The sequence below is a fragment of the Myripristis murdjan genome, chromosome 11 (genome assembly GCF_902150065.1).
Source record: "Myripristis murdjan chromosome 11, fMyrMur1.1, whole genome shotgun sequence".
NCBI classification, from domain to species: domain Eukaryota; kingdom Metazoa; phylum Chordata; class Actinopteri; order Holocentriformes; family Holocentridae; genus Myripristis; species Myripristis murdjan.
This window is the reverse complement of record NC_043990.1, coordinates 1,874,775-1,891,087: the sequence shown is the minus strand read 5'-3', so window position 1 is coordinate 1,891,087 and position 16,313 is coordinate 1,874,775. Positions and strand designations below refer to the sequence as shown.

At 45.2% G+C, this 16,313-nt stretch overlaps 2 protein-coding genes across 2 annotated transcripts; both read right to left on the bottom strand.

The window, feature by feature from the left end:
* Positions 1-5,096: 5,096 nt before the first annotated feature.
* LOC115367651 (tripartite motif-containing protein 16-like) lies at positions 5,097-7,007 on the bottom strand. The gene has a single exon (XM_030063494.1). It carries the CDS (start codon positions 6,811-6,813, stop codon positions 5,146-5,148), a length of 1,668 nt encoding a protein of 555 aa, XP_029919354.1. The 5' UTR covers positions 6,814-7,007; the 3' UTR covers positions 5,097-5,145.
* Positions 7,008-9,929: 2,922 nt separating this feature from the next.
* Positions 9,930-16,075, bottom strand: LOC115367863 (E3 ubiquitin/ISG15 ligase TRIM25-like). The gene is made up of 3 exons (XM_030063825.1): positions 14,409-16,075; positions 13,615-13,741; positions 9,930-11,685 (listed from the first exon to the last, which is right to left on the bottom strand). Exons 1-3 carry the CDS (start codon positions 16,073-16,075, stop codon positions 10,018-10,020), a joined length of 3,462 nt encoding a protein of 1,153 aa, XP_029919685.1. The 3' UTR covers positions 9,930-10,017.
* Positions 16,076-16,313: the final 238 nt, after the last annotated feature.

Below are 16,313 nucleotides of genomic sequence, written 5' to 3'. Positions count from 1 at the left end.
AGTCATACATTTTCAATGTTTGCAACAAACCGTTTGTCAGTAAAGATTTCACCTCACAGACTCAGAATGTGAGTTTGTGGTTATAATGTTGGAATGAATGGAATGAAGGCTTTATTCTGAACATGTGAAAAAAAAAAATACAGAACATTCGGAACAACAAAACGTGTCCAAAAAGGAGTAGAAAGAAGCGTATGTTTATTTAAATCAGTGGTCCCCAAACTACGGCCCGCGGGCCGGATACGGCCCGCCTCCACATTAGGCCCGGCCCCCTGAACAATACCAGAGACGCATTATGATTTTTGTTTTTCAGTCTGGCCACGCGATCGAGACTAATACACGCATAGAACGTGACAAACCTACTGGAACCTACAAAAGGATTATAAGGAAGGCACACAAGAAATTTGAGAGACTGCTCATATGAGTCATTTAAGCAGTGGCGGTTCTGCCTATGTTGCCGCTCTAGGCGATATTACTGGCTTGTGCCCTTTCATGTTACTAATCCAACCGGGGCAGCATCAGTCGGCATCAGGCCTGTCAGATCCGGCAGACCAGACTGGGTGGGCGCGGTACCGGCCGGTGCCGCGGCCGGCCCGCCGGCCCGCCGGCCCGCCTGATGCCGACTGATGGTACTGATGGCATGTGCGGGTCAATACGGTAGTCTAGAAAACTGTCGATTTTTTTTTCTCGTGCGTCCCCAAGTAGATTGCGCCCTGGCCCACACTGCCCATAGCAAAAACCGTCCCTGCATTTAAGTAAGAGATTCTGCTCTGACAACTAAGCTGAACTTTTACCTGTTCAGATTGTGCACGGCACAACAGAAAGTTAATGTTCCATGGACTTGTTTTTCTGTGAAGAACCCAGAGAGGGTTATTTGGTTATTATTTATTTCACAAATAGTGCTATTTATTTCCTGACTTTATTTTTTCTGTGAAGAACCCAGAGAGGGTTATTTGATTTTTATTGATTTCATTAATAGTGTAATTTATTTCATTAATAGTGTTATTATTTATTTCCTGAGTTTTTTTTTCTGTGAAGATCCCAGAAAGGGTTATTAATATTTGGTTATGTGTGGCTTTTTGGAAAACAATCAATGTTTACATTTAGGCACCCCTGCGATCGTCACACTTTTTCTGTTACAAACTGACCCCGGCCCCCCATCAGAGAAGGGAAAAGTTATGTGGCCCTCACAGGAAAAAGTTTGGGGACCCCTGATTTAAATCCTACCCCGTCTCCACTACTCGGTAAATACTGTATCAGTTTACTTCCATACCATTTATCCAATTTACATTTTTTTTTTATACCATATACCCATATACACATAAACAACGTGTTATCACATGATCATTTGTGCATTTTTACCCATACTGAGAATAAATAATGTGAATAAACAAAAGAAATAACAGAGCAAAATAGAACAAAATAAATCAATAAATAATCTGTGAGAACACCTGGTGATTGTCACAGCCCTTCTTCCTCCCTGAAGCCCATGAAAACCACTGGTGTGTCTCAAATCGCGCACTTCTGCACTCACACTGAGTATTTTCTTAGTATGTTCACACTGAAAATACTAAGAAAATGTAGTGCACTGCAAATACCTGGATGTCCACTCAAAACGGTCAAAAAGTTGAGTGTGGAGCGACGGACACTTCTCACCCTAACGGCACCACTGACCGGAAGGAGCTACCTGAAAAAGCTGAGTGAAAAAAGTGAATACGTCACTTTATTAAGTTTTAATTTTTTTTTTCAGGTGAGAAAGTAACCACGTAGATTCCAAATATGTGGTCAGTTTGTCCAAAGAACGTCTGTTTTGAAAATTGCTTTGACGTTTTCGGATAACTCTCGAGCTAGCGATTGTGCAAAGTACAGTCACTTCTGGTTGTTTACAAAAATAAAACTCTTAATACCTTTAGAAGCAGTGGTGATGCTTTTATTTTGAAGACAGGATGTGTACACGTCTACTTCTGGGCAACTTTACCACCGAAAACCAAAGCCGGCCGCGGCACCAGGGGGTAGGGGGCGCTGCGGCCGACGAAACATTCTTCAATAACAAATGATAAATTTCAGAATCAATCAAAATCAGTAATCAGTAGAGCTATTTTCACGGGCGACGGTGGTTGGCGGTAAATCTCTGTTTGGAATTAGAGCGGAGAAGAAGAAGAAGAAGAAGAAGCTGTGGTGGTGCACAACAGGAAGTGCACCAATTGAGACACCCTTCACTGTCGAAATTCGCGCCCTGTGCCAGTAAGTGCACTGTCAGCGAAGTGTACTAACAGACAGTTTAACTGCTGGTTAAACCGGGTCATGCTTGGGCTTTGCTTTAGCCATAAAGTCTGTTCCACAGCTTCACTCCACAAACAGAGACACCAAAGCTTTTCAACTTCCCCCCCTGAAATGATAACCCCCCTGTCTATTAAAAAACAATTTTTGGATGTTTCCAGGCAGTGAGTTGTTTATTGCTTTATACATTATTTGTGCTGTTTGAAAGTGAACCAGGTCGGTGAGTTTTAATGCTTTTGGTTTCAAGAATAGTGGATTTGTGTGCTCTCTATAACCGGTATTGTAAACTATTGTTATGGCTCTTTTTTTTTGCAGTATGGATAGTGGTTTTAGTGTACATTTTTAAGTGTTGCCCCAAACTTCGACACAGTCATTTAAATATGCTAACCCTAACCAGTGAACAGTAGAGAATGTGTGGTGAACAAAGTCCTCAACATTCAGAAACCACACAGCTGATAACTGGCTGTGGAAAGCAAAACGTTTCCCCGCTTAGGAACTATTTTCCCTATAATATCAGACCCACTCAGTTTTTAGGCCCAGTAATATCAGACCCACCCAGTTTTTAGGCCCAGTAATATCGGACCCGCCCACTTTTTAAGCCCAGTAATATCGGACCCGCCCAGTTTTTAGGCCCAGTAATATCGGACCCGCCCAGTTTTTAGGCCCAATAAGATCGGACCCACCCAGTTTTTAGGCCCAGTAACATCGGACCCGCCCAGTTTTTAGGCCCAGTAAGATCGGACCCACCCAGTTTTTAGGCCCAGTAATGTTGGACCGACCCACCTTTTAGGCCCAGTAATATCAGACCCACCCAGTTTTTAGACTGAGTAATGTCAGACCCGCCCAGTTTTTAGGCCCAGGAACGTCGGACCCACCCAGGTTCTAGGCCCAGTAACATCGGACCCGCCCAGTTTTTAGGCCCAGGAACGTCGGACCCACCCAGGTTCTAGGCCCAGTAACATCGGACCCGCCCAGTTTTTAGACCCAGTAATATCGGACCCTTCCAGTTTTTAGGCCCAGTAAGATCGGACCCACCCAGTTTTTAGACTCAGTAACGTCGGACCCACCCAATTTTTAGGCCCAGTAATGTCAGACCCACCCAGTTTTTAGGCCCAGTAACATCGGACCCACCCACCTTTTTGGCCCAGTAACGTCGGACCCACCCACTTTTGAGGCCCAGTAATGTCGGATCCACCCAATTTTTAGGCCCAGGAATGACGGACCCACACACTTTTTAGGCCCAGTAATATCGGACCCACCCACGTTCTAGGCCCAGTAACGTCGGACCCACCCATGTTTTAGGCCCAGTAATGTCAGACCCACCCAGTTTTTAGGCCCAGTAATGTCGGACCCACCCAGTTTTTAGTCCCAGTAATATCAGACCCATCCAGTTTTTAGGCCCAGTAATATCAGACCCACCCAGTTTTAACACCTGGACACGAAGGCATTTTCAGCGCGCTGTCAGTAAAATCCATTCCGTGGCGCTTGCTCTCTGAGAGAACGGTTAAAGAAACTCCATACCACGTTTTTGCTACTACCTTGTCTGCTGCGCTGTGCTGACTCAGATCCATTCCATTTCAGTAAAGCTCCATATGCCAGGTTTCCCCTGCTCTGTCCCTCTGCCGGTCCCGGGCAGGCTGACGTCAGACAGACTGAGCAGGGCATGGAGGCTCTGCACACAACTGGTAATATTAAAATTAATAAGATTTTTAAGTTGTAATAAAGATATTATCTTTTCAGCAGGGGCGCCACAAGGGATTTTGGGCCCCATGAAAAGAAATCTTATTGGGCCCTTGTATAGCCGACCTTTTTATTTCAGGCCTTTCGAGGGCCCCCTCCCCCATTGTGGCCCACGGGGGCGGCGTGTCAGTGTACCTGAACACATCCCACAGTTCAGTTCTGAGCTCAAAGTGTCGATCAAAGCTGGTTTCATTTCATCCCAGACAGTAAAATGTCATAAATGACTTTTGAATGCAGGTATTTCTCCCTCCTGTCATTTTGTCTTTTCTACTGTTCATGGAGGGCGTTACAGCACTTCTTTGTGTTTTAGCAGGTAAACCAGTCAAGACATACTGTCCTGTTATTGTCAGATTCTCTTCAGCTGGTTGATAGACTTTCTGGAACGAGAACAGAAGAAACACTGTTGATTCTTGGAAATATTTTTTATTCATTTTCATAAACATTCACTTGGTTGACACACCTAATCACTAAAATCTCATAACAGACGTTTCTATCTCAGCAGTCACGTGATTCTCACACTCGACCTGTTAAACCAGCATGTCAACACTGTGGAGGAACACATGAATCATTTCCCACTGACAAGAAGAAGAAGAATCATTTCATTTGCAGAGCATTAAAAAAAAAAATCATAGTTACAAAGTACTGGAAACCAAATCAACTGTTTAGCTGTTCAGCTACAAAGAAGGACGAGTGCAAACACACTTCTGACTCCATTAAGCAGCAAAAACATGTTACAATAAATATTGAGTGAAGTTAAGAAACATAAAGATCCCTCAACAGTTTAATCAGTGATATTTTTTCACATTTCCCTGTGAAGTGCAGCTCATTTGGCTTCTCTCTACTGTCGACTGATGGAGTTCAACCCTTATCCACCACAGCTGAACACACCAAGAACACAATGTGCCACAGGTGACGTCTGGGAAGTGCAGGACTGAGAAACCACAGCAAGGAGCTTTTAGCAGCAAAATAAAAATGCAACAAAATATTTGCATAACAGTCATTTTAAAATGAAGACATATATGTGCAGATCTTGATTTAAAAAAAAAAAAAAGAAGAAGAACAGAAACAAGCACTTAGCAACACAGATGTTATAGAAATAGACGACAGAACTGCTTTAATCCCTCCTGTCTACTTGAGCTCACAAAACTCTGCAGTGGCTCCTCTTCCAAGCCACAGTCCAGCATGGAGAGGCTGAGTGAACGTGGTCTGGACTCTGTGGAGGAGAGTCATGGTTTCAGAGACGCTGTAGAAGGACAGAACACCTGCTCTGTGATCCAGGTACACTCCCACTCTGGAGGACTCAGGGAGCGGGATTTTAGTTATGATTTTGTTGTGTCTGAAGCAACGGTTCATGTTGGAACATTCCAATGCCCAAGATTTGTCATTGTATCCAAATGCAAATTCAACCCAGTTCCCTGTTCTGCTGATATCCTGATATGAGACTGCTATAATAACTCCCCCCTTCCACTTCACCTCCCAGTAACAACGTCCAGTCAGACTCTCTCTGCTCAGGACCTGACACCATACAGTAAATCTGTCTGGGTGACTGGGATATGACTGTTTTTCTTCAATTCGTGTTGCTTTTCTGTTCCCCTCAGATAATGACAGATGTGTGTGTGCTGTGTTTGGATCCAGTGTGATGTGACATGAATATTGTAAGAACTCAGCTCTGGTCTTGGGCTCTGGTTGTGGCAGTAGAACATCCACTCCAGTCACTGTCAGTGAGATCTTGGACCGTTCCTCACTAAGAAGCTCCTGTAGTTTGTCTCTCAGCTCTGACACAGCTGCAGTCACATCCTCAAAGTAGCTCAGAGAACGGATGTTGATGCTGGGTGAGTGTGTAGATTCACTGAGACGTGAGAGCGAGGGGTAATTCTGTAGAAAGTGGATGTGATCCTGTGTGTGTGAGAGCTGCTCCAGCTCAGCGTCTTTCCTCCTCAGCTCAGCGATCTCCTGCTTCAGCTTCTCCTGAACTTCTTCAGCCCGACTCACTTCCTCTTCCTGCTGCGATCTGATCTGCTGCTTCACCTCAGACCTTCTTTCCTCAAGCAGATGGATCAGCTCAGTGAAGATCTTCTCACTGTCCTCCACTGCTTTATCAGCAGAGCGACTGATGGCCTCCACCTCCTGCTGAAGCACCTTCACGTCTTTCTCTGTGTCCTGGATTCTCTGCTGGATTTTTTGCCGACTCAGCCCGAGCTCTTTCTGCCTCTCGGTCCTTTCTGCTGCAGCTGAGACTTTGCGGTGGCCTTCATGTTCATCCATGGCACAGAGAGAACAGATACACTGCTGATCAGTGCGGCAGAAGATCTTCATCACCTCATCGTGACGAGAGCAGATGTTCTCCTGAAGCTTCACGGTGGCTTCCACCAGCTTGTGTTTCTTTAGTGGAGCTGCATCGTAGTGAGGCTGGAGGTGCTGCTCACAGTAAGAGGCCGGACACGTCAGACAGGACTTGAGGGCTTTCAGTTTCCTCCCAGAGCAGACATCACAGGCCACATCTCCAGGTCCAGCGTAGCAGAGATCAGGAGGAGCAGCTCGGAGTCCCATCTTCTTCATTTCCTCCAGTAACTCTACTATTATGGTGTTTTTCTGCAGGACAGGCCTCGGTGTGAAGGCTCTTCTGCACTGCGGGCAGCTGTAGATTCCCTTGTGCTCCTCAGCATCCCAGCAGTCTTTAATACAGCTCATGCAGTAGCTGTGTCCACAGGGAAGAGTCACCGGATCCTTCAGCAGATCCAGACAGATGGAACAGCAGAACTTTGCCGAGTCCGGCTGAATTCCTCGCTGAGCCATTTCCCCTCTCAGTCACAGTGAAACGTCTGCTAGTTTCACTTTCTATCAACAGATAAGAGTTGTGCTCCGATCCAAAGCAAACAGCAGCTTTTCCTCACAGTCACTCGCTGATCTGCTGTAAACGGGCTTGTGGGCTCTTGTCCTTCACACTGTGTTGTTTCCACTCGTCTTTAAACTGTCAGACCTGAGAAGCAGGAAATATCTGGGCAGAATCAAACTCGTAATGTTTGATGTCAGGAAGAGGTGGGAGGGGTTCAGCTGCTGATTCACTCCAGGAAGAGGAGCGCTCTTAAAGAGGCAGTGTGTGTTTAGCTCTTATTCACAACATGAAGTGAAGTTTATGACAAAAATAATTAAACTGTTCCATCTCATTTTCATCTTCAGCCAATAGCTAATATGATCTCCAGTTATATTATGACCCTCCTGTCAGTGACAACTCAGTCAACACAACAGATCCAATAGGTAGAACATATTGTGTAAGAAAGGTGTTAAAAAAAAAAAAAAAAGTCTAGAGTGACATAAAGAGACTTATGGAAGTGAAACAAAACTCCATTCAGGCTGCAACACTCCTTTAACCCCTTCAGCTCCAACTTCCTCCTAAAACTGCCTCAGAAAAATTGGTTTGGTTTGGTTTATTTGATCATCATCACAATATCAATAAAATAATACATCCACAAAATCATACATTCACAAAATAAAATCATCATTTGCACTGTTATGGTGATCAAAAGGATTAGGCTGAAGCTTAAAGCTTATAGGAGCCTATCTTACGTACCCTTACTTAGGTTACTAAAGATATAAGACTCAAGAAATACCGTACATTACTCAGGCCAAACAAGCAGCAAAAACAAAGAGAAAAAAAGGAACAAAGAAAAATACAAAGAACTTGACAATAATGGATCTACCTACATTCCTATTTAATGTTAATCAACACCTTTTGCCCACTATATTGTTTATTAAATTTGTCTGTCATCTCCACCATCATCAAATATCACCACCTTACTTATGTTATTTATTAATCTATATTAAAAAGCTTCAAAGTTAGAAAAATGTTTGTTTTCCCAAAGTCCCACCATGTCACATATATACCCAGTGCTGGGCAAGCTACTTGGAAAATGTAGTGAGCTGAGCTGTACACTGTTACTGTGACTGTACATTACATGAAGCTTCAGTCCACTGAACGTCCCCACCAGAGTTTTTAACGCAACAGAAAACAAGTTGTTGAAATCGGTGACCATGTCTCACAGCATAGGTTTCTGAACACTGGTGCCCCTCAGGGTTTTGTCCTGTCTCCAGTCTTGTATTCCTTATACACACATTTCTGTCAGTCACACACGAGATCATTCTTGTTGTATAAGTTTGCAGACGACACCTCTGTGGTGGGTCTCATTACCAATGAGGACGAATCTGACTATCGCAGAGAGAAGTAGAGGAGTTGGTGAGATGGTGTGAAAGCAATAACCTGATACTTAACATCTCAAAAACCGAAGAACTGGTAGTCGACTTTAGAAAGATCTCTAGTCCCCTCAATACCCTCTCCATCAATGGGGAGGAGGTAGAGAGGGTCACCTCTTATCCATTTTTGTTGACTTAACAAAAGCTTTTGATCTTGTCGATCATTATTTATTACTAGACAAGCTCTATGCAGTTGGTCTATCTAGACATGCCCTTTTGTGGTTTAACTGTTATTTACACAGTAGAAAGCAGTGTGTTTCTCTAAAAGGTTGTAAGTCGGACTTAGAAATTCAGCCCAGAGGTGTCCCTCAGGGATCAGCTTTGGGTCCACTTCTTTTTTCTGTTTTTATCAGTGACCTTCCCCTTATTTTCCCTGATTGTTCTGTTCAGTTATCGGACCCGCCCAGTTTTTAGGCCCAGTAACGTCGGACCCACCCACTTTTTAGACCCATTAACGTTGGACCCGCCCAGTTTTTAGGCCCAGTAACGTTGGACCCGCCCAGTTTTTAGGCCCAGTAACGTTGGACCCGCCCAATTTTTAGGCCCAGTAATATGGGACCCGCCCAGTTTTTTAGGCCCAGTAATATTGGACCCACCCACTTTTTGGGCCCAGTAACATCAGACCCACCCACTTTTTGGGCCCAGTAACGTCGGACCCACCTAGTTTTTAATCCCAGTAACGTCGGACCCACCCAGTTTTTAGGCCCAGTAATATCAGACCCACCCACTTTTAATGTCTGGAAATGACGGCATTTTCAGTGCACTGTCAGTAAAATGCATTACGTGGCGCTTGCTCTCTGACAGAACTCTTAAAGAAACTCCATACCACGTTTTTCCTACTACCTTTTCTGCTGCGCTGTGCTGACTCAGATCCGTTCCGTTTCAGTAAAACTCCATATGACAGGTTTTCCCTGCTCTGTCCCTCTGCCAGTCCCGGGCAGGCTGACGTCAGACAGACTGAGCAGGGCATGGAGGCTCTGCACACAACTGGCACTACAAGCTGTACTGCAGGGATACTCAAAGTCCAGCCTGTGACACAATTTTGACTGCCCAGAAGAACAGAAGAAACACTGTTGATTCCTGGAAATATTTTTTTATTAATTTTCATAAACATTCACTTGGCTGACACACCTAATCAGTAAAATCTCATATCAGGCATTTCTATCTCAGCAGTCACGTGATTCTCACACTCGACTTGTTAAACCAGCATGTCAACAAGAAGAGTCATTTCATTTGCAGTGCATTAAAAAAAAAAAAACATAGTTACAAAGTACTGGAAACCAAATCAACAAACAGCTGTTCAGCGACAAAGAAAGACGAGTGCAAACACACTTCTGACTCCATTAAGCAGCAAAAACATGTTACAGTCAATATTGAGTGAAGTTAAGAAACATAAAGATCCTTCAACAGTTTAATCAGTGATATTGTTTTACATTTCCCTGTGAAGTGCAGTTCATTTGGCTTCTCTCTACTGTCGACTGATGGAGTTCAACCCTTATCCACCACGGCTGAACACACCAAGAACACAATGTGCCACAGGTGACGTCTGGGAAGTGCAGGACTGAGAAACCACAGCAATGAGCTTTCAGCAGCAAAATAAAAATGCAACAAAATATTTTGCAGAACAATCATTTTAAAATGAAGACATATATCTGCAGATATTGATTTAAAAAAAAAAGAACAGAAACAAGCGCTTAGCAACACAGATGTTATAGAAATAGACGACAGAAGTGCTTTAATCCCTCCTGTCTACTTGAGCTCACAAAACTCTGCTGTGGCTCCTCTTCCAAGCCACAGTCCAGCATGGAGAGGCTGAGTGAACGTGGTCTGGACTCTGTGGAGGAGAGTCATGGTTTCAGAGACGCTGTAGAAGGACAGAATACCTGCTCTGTGATCCAGGTACACTCCCACTCTGGAGGACACAGGGAGACGGATTTTAGTTATGATTTTGTTGTGTCTGAAGCAACGGTTCATGTTGGAACAATCCAATGCCCAAGATTTGTCATTGTTTCCAAATCCACATTCATCCCAGTTCCCTGTTCTGCTGATATCCTGATATGAGACTGCTATAATAACTCCCCCCTTCCACTTCACCTCCCAGTAACAACGTCCAGTCAGACTCTCTCTGCTCAGGACCTGAAACCATACAGTAAATCTGTCTGGGTGACTGGGATATGACTGTTTTTCTTCAATTCGTGTTGCTTTTCTGTTCCCCTCAGATAATGACAGATGTGTGTTTGCTGTGTTTGGATCCAGTGTGATGTGACATGAATATTGTAAGAACTCAGCTCTGGTCTTGGGCTCTGGTTGTGGCAGTAGAACATCCACTCCAGTCGCTGTCAGTGAGATCTTGGACCATTCCTCACTAAGAAGCTCCTGTAGTTTGTCTCTCAGCTCGGACACAGCTGCAGTCACATCCTCAAAGTAGCTCAGAGGACGGATGTTGGCGCTGGGTGAGTGTGTAGATTCACTGAGACGTGAGAGCGAGGGGTAATTCTGTAGAAAGTGGATGTGATCCTGTGTGTGTGAGAGCTGCTCCAGCTCAGCGTCTTTCCTCCTCAGCTCAGCGATCTCCTGCTTCAGCTTCTCCTGAACTTCTTCAGCCCGACTCACTTCCTCTTCCTGCTGCGATCTGATCTGCTGCTTCACCTCAGACCTTCTTTCCTCAAGCAGATGGATCAGCTCAGTGAAGATCTTCTCACTGTCCTCCACTGCTTTATCAGCAGAGCGACTGATGGCCTCCACCTCCTGCTGGAGCACCTTCACGTCTTTCTCTGTGTCCTGGATTCTCTGCTGGATTTTTTGCCGACTCAGCCCGAGCTCTTCCTGCCTCTCGCTCCTTTCTGCTGCAGCTGAGACTTTGCGGTGGCCTTCATGTTCATCCATGGCACAGAGAGAACAGATACACTGCTGATCAGTGCGGCAGAAGATCTTCATCACCTCATCGTGACGAGAGCAGATGTTCTCCTGAAGCTTCACGGTGGCTTCCACCAGCTTGTGTTTCTTTAGTGGAGCTGCATCGTAGTGAGGCTGGAGGTGCTGCTCACAGTAAGAGGCCGGACACGTCAGACAGGACTTGAGGGCTTTCAGTTTCCTCCCAGAGCAGACATCACAGGCCACATCTCCAGGTCCAGCATAGCAGAGATCAGGAGGAGCAGCTTGGAGTCCCATCTTCTTCATTTCCTCCAGTAACTCTGCTATTATGGTGTTTTTCTGCAGGACAGGCCTCGGTGTGAAGGCTCTTCTGCACTGCGGGCAGCTGTAGATTTCCTTGTGCTCCTCTCCATCCCAGCAGTCTTTAATACAGCTCATGCAGTAGCTGTGTCCACAGGGAAGAGTCACCGGATCCTTCAGCAGATCCAGACAGATGGAACAGCAAAACTTTGCCGAGTCCGGCTGAATTCCTCGCTGAGCCATTTCCCCTCTCAGTCACAGTGAAACGCCTGCTAGTTTCACTTTCTATCAACAGATAAGAGTTGTACTCCGATCCAAAGCAAACAGCAGCTTTTCCTCACAGTCACTCGCTGATCTGCTGTAAACGGGCTTGTGGGCTCTTGTCCTTCACACTGTGTTGTTTCCACTCGTCTTTAAACTGTCAGACCTGAGAAGCAGGAAATATCTGGGACCAGAATCGAACTCGTAATGTTTGAGGTCAGAAAGAAGCGGGAGGGGTTCAGCTGCTGATTCACTCCAGGAAGAGGAGCGCTCTTAAAGAGGCAGTGTGTGTTTAGCTCTTATTTACAACATGAAGTGAAGTTTATGACAAAAATAATTAAACTGTTCCATCTCATTTTCATCTTCAACCAATAGCTAATATGATCGCCAGTTATATTATGAGTCTCCTGTCAGTGACGACTCAGTCAATACAACAGATCCAACAGATAGAAAATCTTGTGGTGGTTAAAAAAAAAAAAGTCTAGAGTGCCATAAAGAGACTTATGGAAGTGAAACAAAACTCCATTCATGTTGCAACACTCCTTTAACCCCTTCAGCTCCCAACTTCCTCCTAAAACTGCCTCAGAAAAAGCTTCAAAGTTAGAAAAAACGTTTGTTTTCCAAGTTACTTGGAAAATGTAGTGAGCTGAGCTGTACACTGTTACTGTGACTGTACATTACATGAAGCTTCAGTCCACTGAACGTCCCCACCAGAGTTTTTAACACAACAGAAAACAAGTTGTTGAAATTGGTGACCATGTCTCACAGCCTAGGTTTCTGAACACTGGTGCCCCTCAGGGTTGTGTCCTGTCTCCACTCTTGTATTCCTTATACACACATTTCTGTCAGTCACACACTAGATCAGTCTTGTTGTATAAGTTTGCAGACGACACCTCTGTGGTGGGCCTCATTACCAATGAGGACGAATCTGACTATCGCAGAGAGAAGTAGAGGAGTTGGTGAGATGGTGTGAAAGCAATAACCTGATACTTAACATCTCAAAAACCAAAGAACTGGTTGTCGACTTTATAAAGATCTCTAGCCCCCTCAACACCCTCTCCATCAATGGGAAGGAAGTAGAGAGGGTCACCTCCTATCCATTTTTGTTGATTTAACAAAAGCTTTTGATCTTGTTGATCATTATTTATTACTAGACAAGCTCTATGCAGTTGGTCTATCTAGACATGTGCTTTTGTGGTTTAACTGTTATTTACACAGTAGAAACCAGTGTGTTTCTCTAAAAGGTTGTAAGTCGGACTTACAAATTCAGCCCAGAGGTGTCCCTCAGGGATCAGCTTTGGGTCCACTTCTTTTTTCTGTTTTTATCAGTGACCTTCCCCTTATTTTCCCTGATTGTTCTGTTCAGTTATCGGACCCACCCAGTTTTTAGGCCCAGTAACGTCGGACCCACCCACTTTTTAGACCCATTAACGTTGGACCCGCCCAGTTTTTAGGCCCAGTAACGTCGGACCCGCCCAATTTTTAGGCCCAGTAATATGGGACCCGCCCAGTTTTTTAGGCCCAGTAATATGGGACCCACCCAGTTTTTTAGGCCCAGTAATATTGGACCCACCCACTTTTTGGGCCCAGTAACATCGGACCCACCCACTTTTTGGGCCCAGTAACGTCGGACCCACCCAGTTTTTAATCCCAGTAACGTCGGACCCACCCAGATTTTAGGCCCAGGAACGACGGACCCACCCAGTTTTTAGGCCCAGTAATATCAGACCCACCCACTTTTAATGTCTGGAAATGACGGCATTTTCAGCGCACTGTCAGTAAAATGCATTCCGTGGCGCTTGCTCTCTGACAGAACTGTTAAAGAAACTCCATACCACGTTTTTCCTACTACCTTTTCTGCTGCGCTGTGCTGACTCAGATCCGTTCCGTTTCAGTAAAACTCCATATGACAGGTTTTCCCTGCTCTGTCCCTCTGCCGGTCCCGGGCAGGCTGATGTCAGACAGACTGAGCAGGGCATGGAGGCTCTGCACACAACTGGCACTACAAGCTGTACTGCAGGGATACTCAAAGTCCAGCCTGTGACACAATTTTGACTGCCCAGAAGAACAGAAGAAACACTGTTGATTCCTGGAAATATTTTTTTATTAATTTTCATAAACATTCACTTGGCTGACACACCTAATCAGTAAAATCTCATATCAGGCATTTCTATCTCAGCAGTCACGTGATTCTCACACTCGACTTGTTAAACCAGCATGTCAACAAGACGAATCATTTCATTTGCAGTGCATTAAAAAAAAAAAAAAAACATAGTTCCAAAGTACTGGAAACCAAATCAACAAACAGCTGTTCAGCGACAAAGAAGGACAAGTGCAAACACACTTCTGACTCCATTAAGCAGCAAAAACATGTTACAGTCAATATTGAGTGAAGTTAAGAAACATAAAGAGCCTCTTCAACAGTTTAATCAGTTCAACCCTTATCCACCACGGCTGAACACACCAAGAACACAATGTGCCACAGGTGACGTCTGGGAAGTGCAGGACTGAGAAACCACAGCAATGAGCTTTTAGCAGCAAAATAAAAATGCAACAAAATATTTTGCAGAACAATCATTTTAAAAAGAAGACATATATGTGCAGATATTGATTTGAAAAAAAAAAAAAAAGAACAGAAACAAGCGCTTAGCAACACAGATGTTATAGAAATAGACGACAGAAGTGCTTTAATCCCTCCTGTCTACTTGAGCTCACAAAACTCTGCAGTGGTTCCGTCACCGTAAAGCCACAGTCCAGCATGGAGAGGCTGAGTGAACGTGGTCTGGACTCTGTGGAGGAGAGTCATGGTTTCAGAGACGCTGTAGAAGGACAGAACACCTGCTCTGTGATCCAGGTACACTCCCACTCTGGAGGACTCAGGGAGCGGGATTTTAGTTTTGATTTTGTTGTGTCTGAAGTGACGGTTCATGTTGTAAAATTCCAATGTCCAAGATTTGTCATTGCATCCAAATCCACATTCATACCCGCGCCCTGTTCTGCTGATATCCTGATATGAGACTGCTATAAAAACTCCCCCCTTCCACTTCACCTCCCAGTAACAACGTCCAGTCAGACTCTCTCTGCTCAGGACCTGACACCATACAGTAAATCTGTCTGGGTGACTGGGATATGACTGTTTTTCTGCCATTTGTGTTGCTTTTCTGTTCCCCTCAGATAATGACAGAAGTCTGTGTGCTGTGTTTGGATCCAGTGTGATGTGACATGAATATTGTAAGAACTCAGCTCTGGTCTTGGGCTCTGGTTGTGGCAGTAGAACATCCACTCCAGTCACTGTCAGTGAGATCTTGGACCATTCCTCACTAAGAAGCTCCTGTAGTTTGTCTCTCAGCTCTGACACAGCTGCAGTCACATCCTCAAAGTAGCTCAGAGGACGGATGTTGATGCTGGGTGAGTGTGTAGATTCACTGAGACATGAGAGCGAGGGGTAATTCTGTAGAAAATGGATGTGATCCTGTGTGTGTGAGAGCTGCTCCAGCTCAGCGTCTTTCCTCCTCAGCTCAGCGATCTCCTGCTTCAGCTTCTCCTGAAGCTCTTCAGCCCGACTCACTTCCTCTTCCTGCTGGGATCTGATCTGCTGCTTCACCTCAGACCTTCTTTTCTCAAGCAGACGGATCAGCTCAGTGAAGATCTCCTCACTGTCCTCCACTGCTTTATCAGCAGAGCGACTGATGGCCTCCACCTCCTGCTGAAGCACCTTCACGTCTTTCTCTGTGTCCTGGATTCTCTGCTGGATTTTTTGCCGACTCAGCCCGAGCTCTTCCTGCCTTTTGGTCCTTTCTGCTGCAGCTGAGACTGTGTCGTGGCCTTTATGTTCATCCATGGCACAGAGATAACAGATACACTGCTGATCAGTGTGGCAGAAGATCTTCATCACCTCATCGTGACGAGAGCAGATGTTCTCCTGAAGCTTCACGGTGGCTTCCACCAGCTTGTGTTTCTTTAATGGAGCTGCATCGTAGTGAGGCTGGAGGTGCTGCTCACAGTAAGAGGCCGGACACGTCAGACAGGACTTGAGGGCTTTCAGTTTCCTCCCAGAGCAGACATCACAGGCCACATCTCCAGGTCCAGCATAGCAGAGATCAGGAGGAGCAGCTTGGAGTCCCGTCTTCTTCATTTCCTCCAGTAACTCTACTATTATGGTGTTTTTGTGCAGGACAGGCCTCGGTGTGAAGGCTCTTCTGCACTGCGGGCAGCTGTAGATTCCCTTGTGCTCCTCTCCATCCCAGCAGTCTTTAATACAGCTCATGCAGTAGCTGTGTCCACAGGGAAGAGTCACCGGATCCTTCAGCAGATCCAGACAGATGGAACAGCAAAACTTTGCCGAGTCCGGCTGAATTCCTCGCTGAGCCATTTCCCCTCTCAGTCACAGTGAAACGTCTGCTAGTTTCACTTTCTATCAACAGATAAGAGTTGTGCTCCGATCCAAAGCAAACAGCAGCTTTTCCTCACAGTCACTCCCTGACCTGCTGTAAACGGGCTTGTGGGCTCTTGTCCTTCACACTGTGTTGTTTCCACTCGTCTTTAAACTGTCAGACCTGAGAAGCAGGAAATATCTGGGACCAGAATCGAACTCGTAATGTTTGAGGTCA

What these genes read in the sequence shown, in the direction of transcription:
- LOC115367651 (XM_030063494.1), bottom strand. Translation starts at nt 6,813, where the DNA reads ATGGCTCAGCGAGGAATTCAGCCGGACTCGGCAAAGTTCTGCTGTTCC.
- LOC115367863 (XM_030063825.1), bottom strand. Translation starts at nt 16,075, where the DNA reads ATGGCTCAGCGAGGAATTCAGCCGGACTCGGCAAAGTTTTGCTGTTCC. An exon ending in GCAGAGTTTTGTGAGCTCAA is followed by an intron (nt 13,742 to 14,408) that starts GTAGACAGGAGG and finishes ATTGTGTCACAG; the next exon opens with GCTGGACTTTGAGTATCCCT. An exon ending in GGACAGAGCAGGGAAAACCT is followed by an intron (nt 11,686 to 13,614) that starts GTCATATGGAGT and finishes CTGAGAGGGGAA; the next exon opens with ATGGCTCAGCGAGGAATTCA.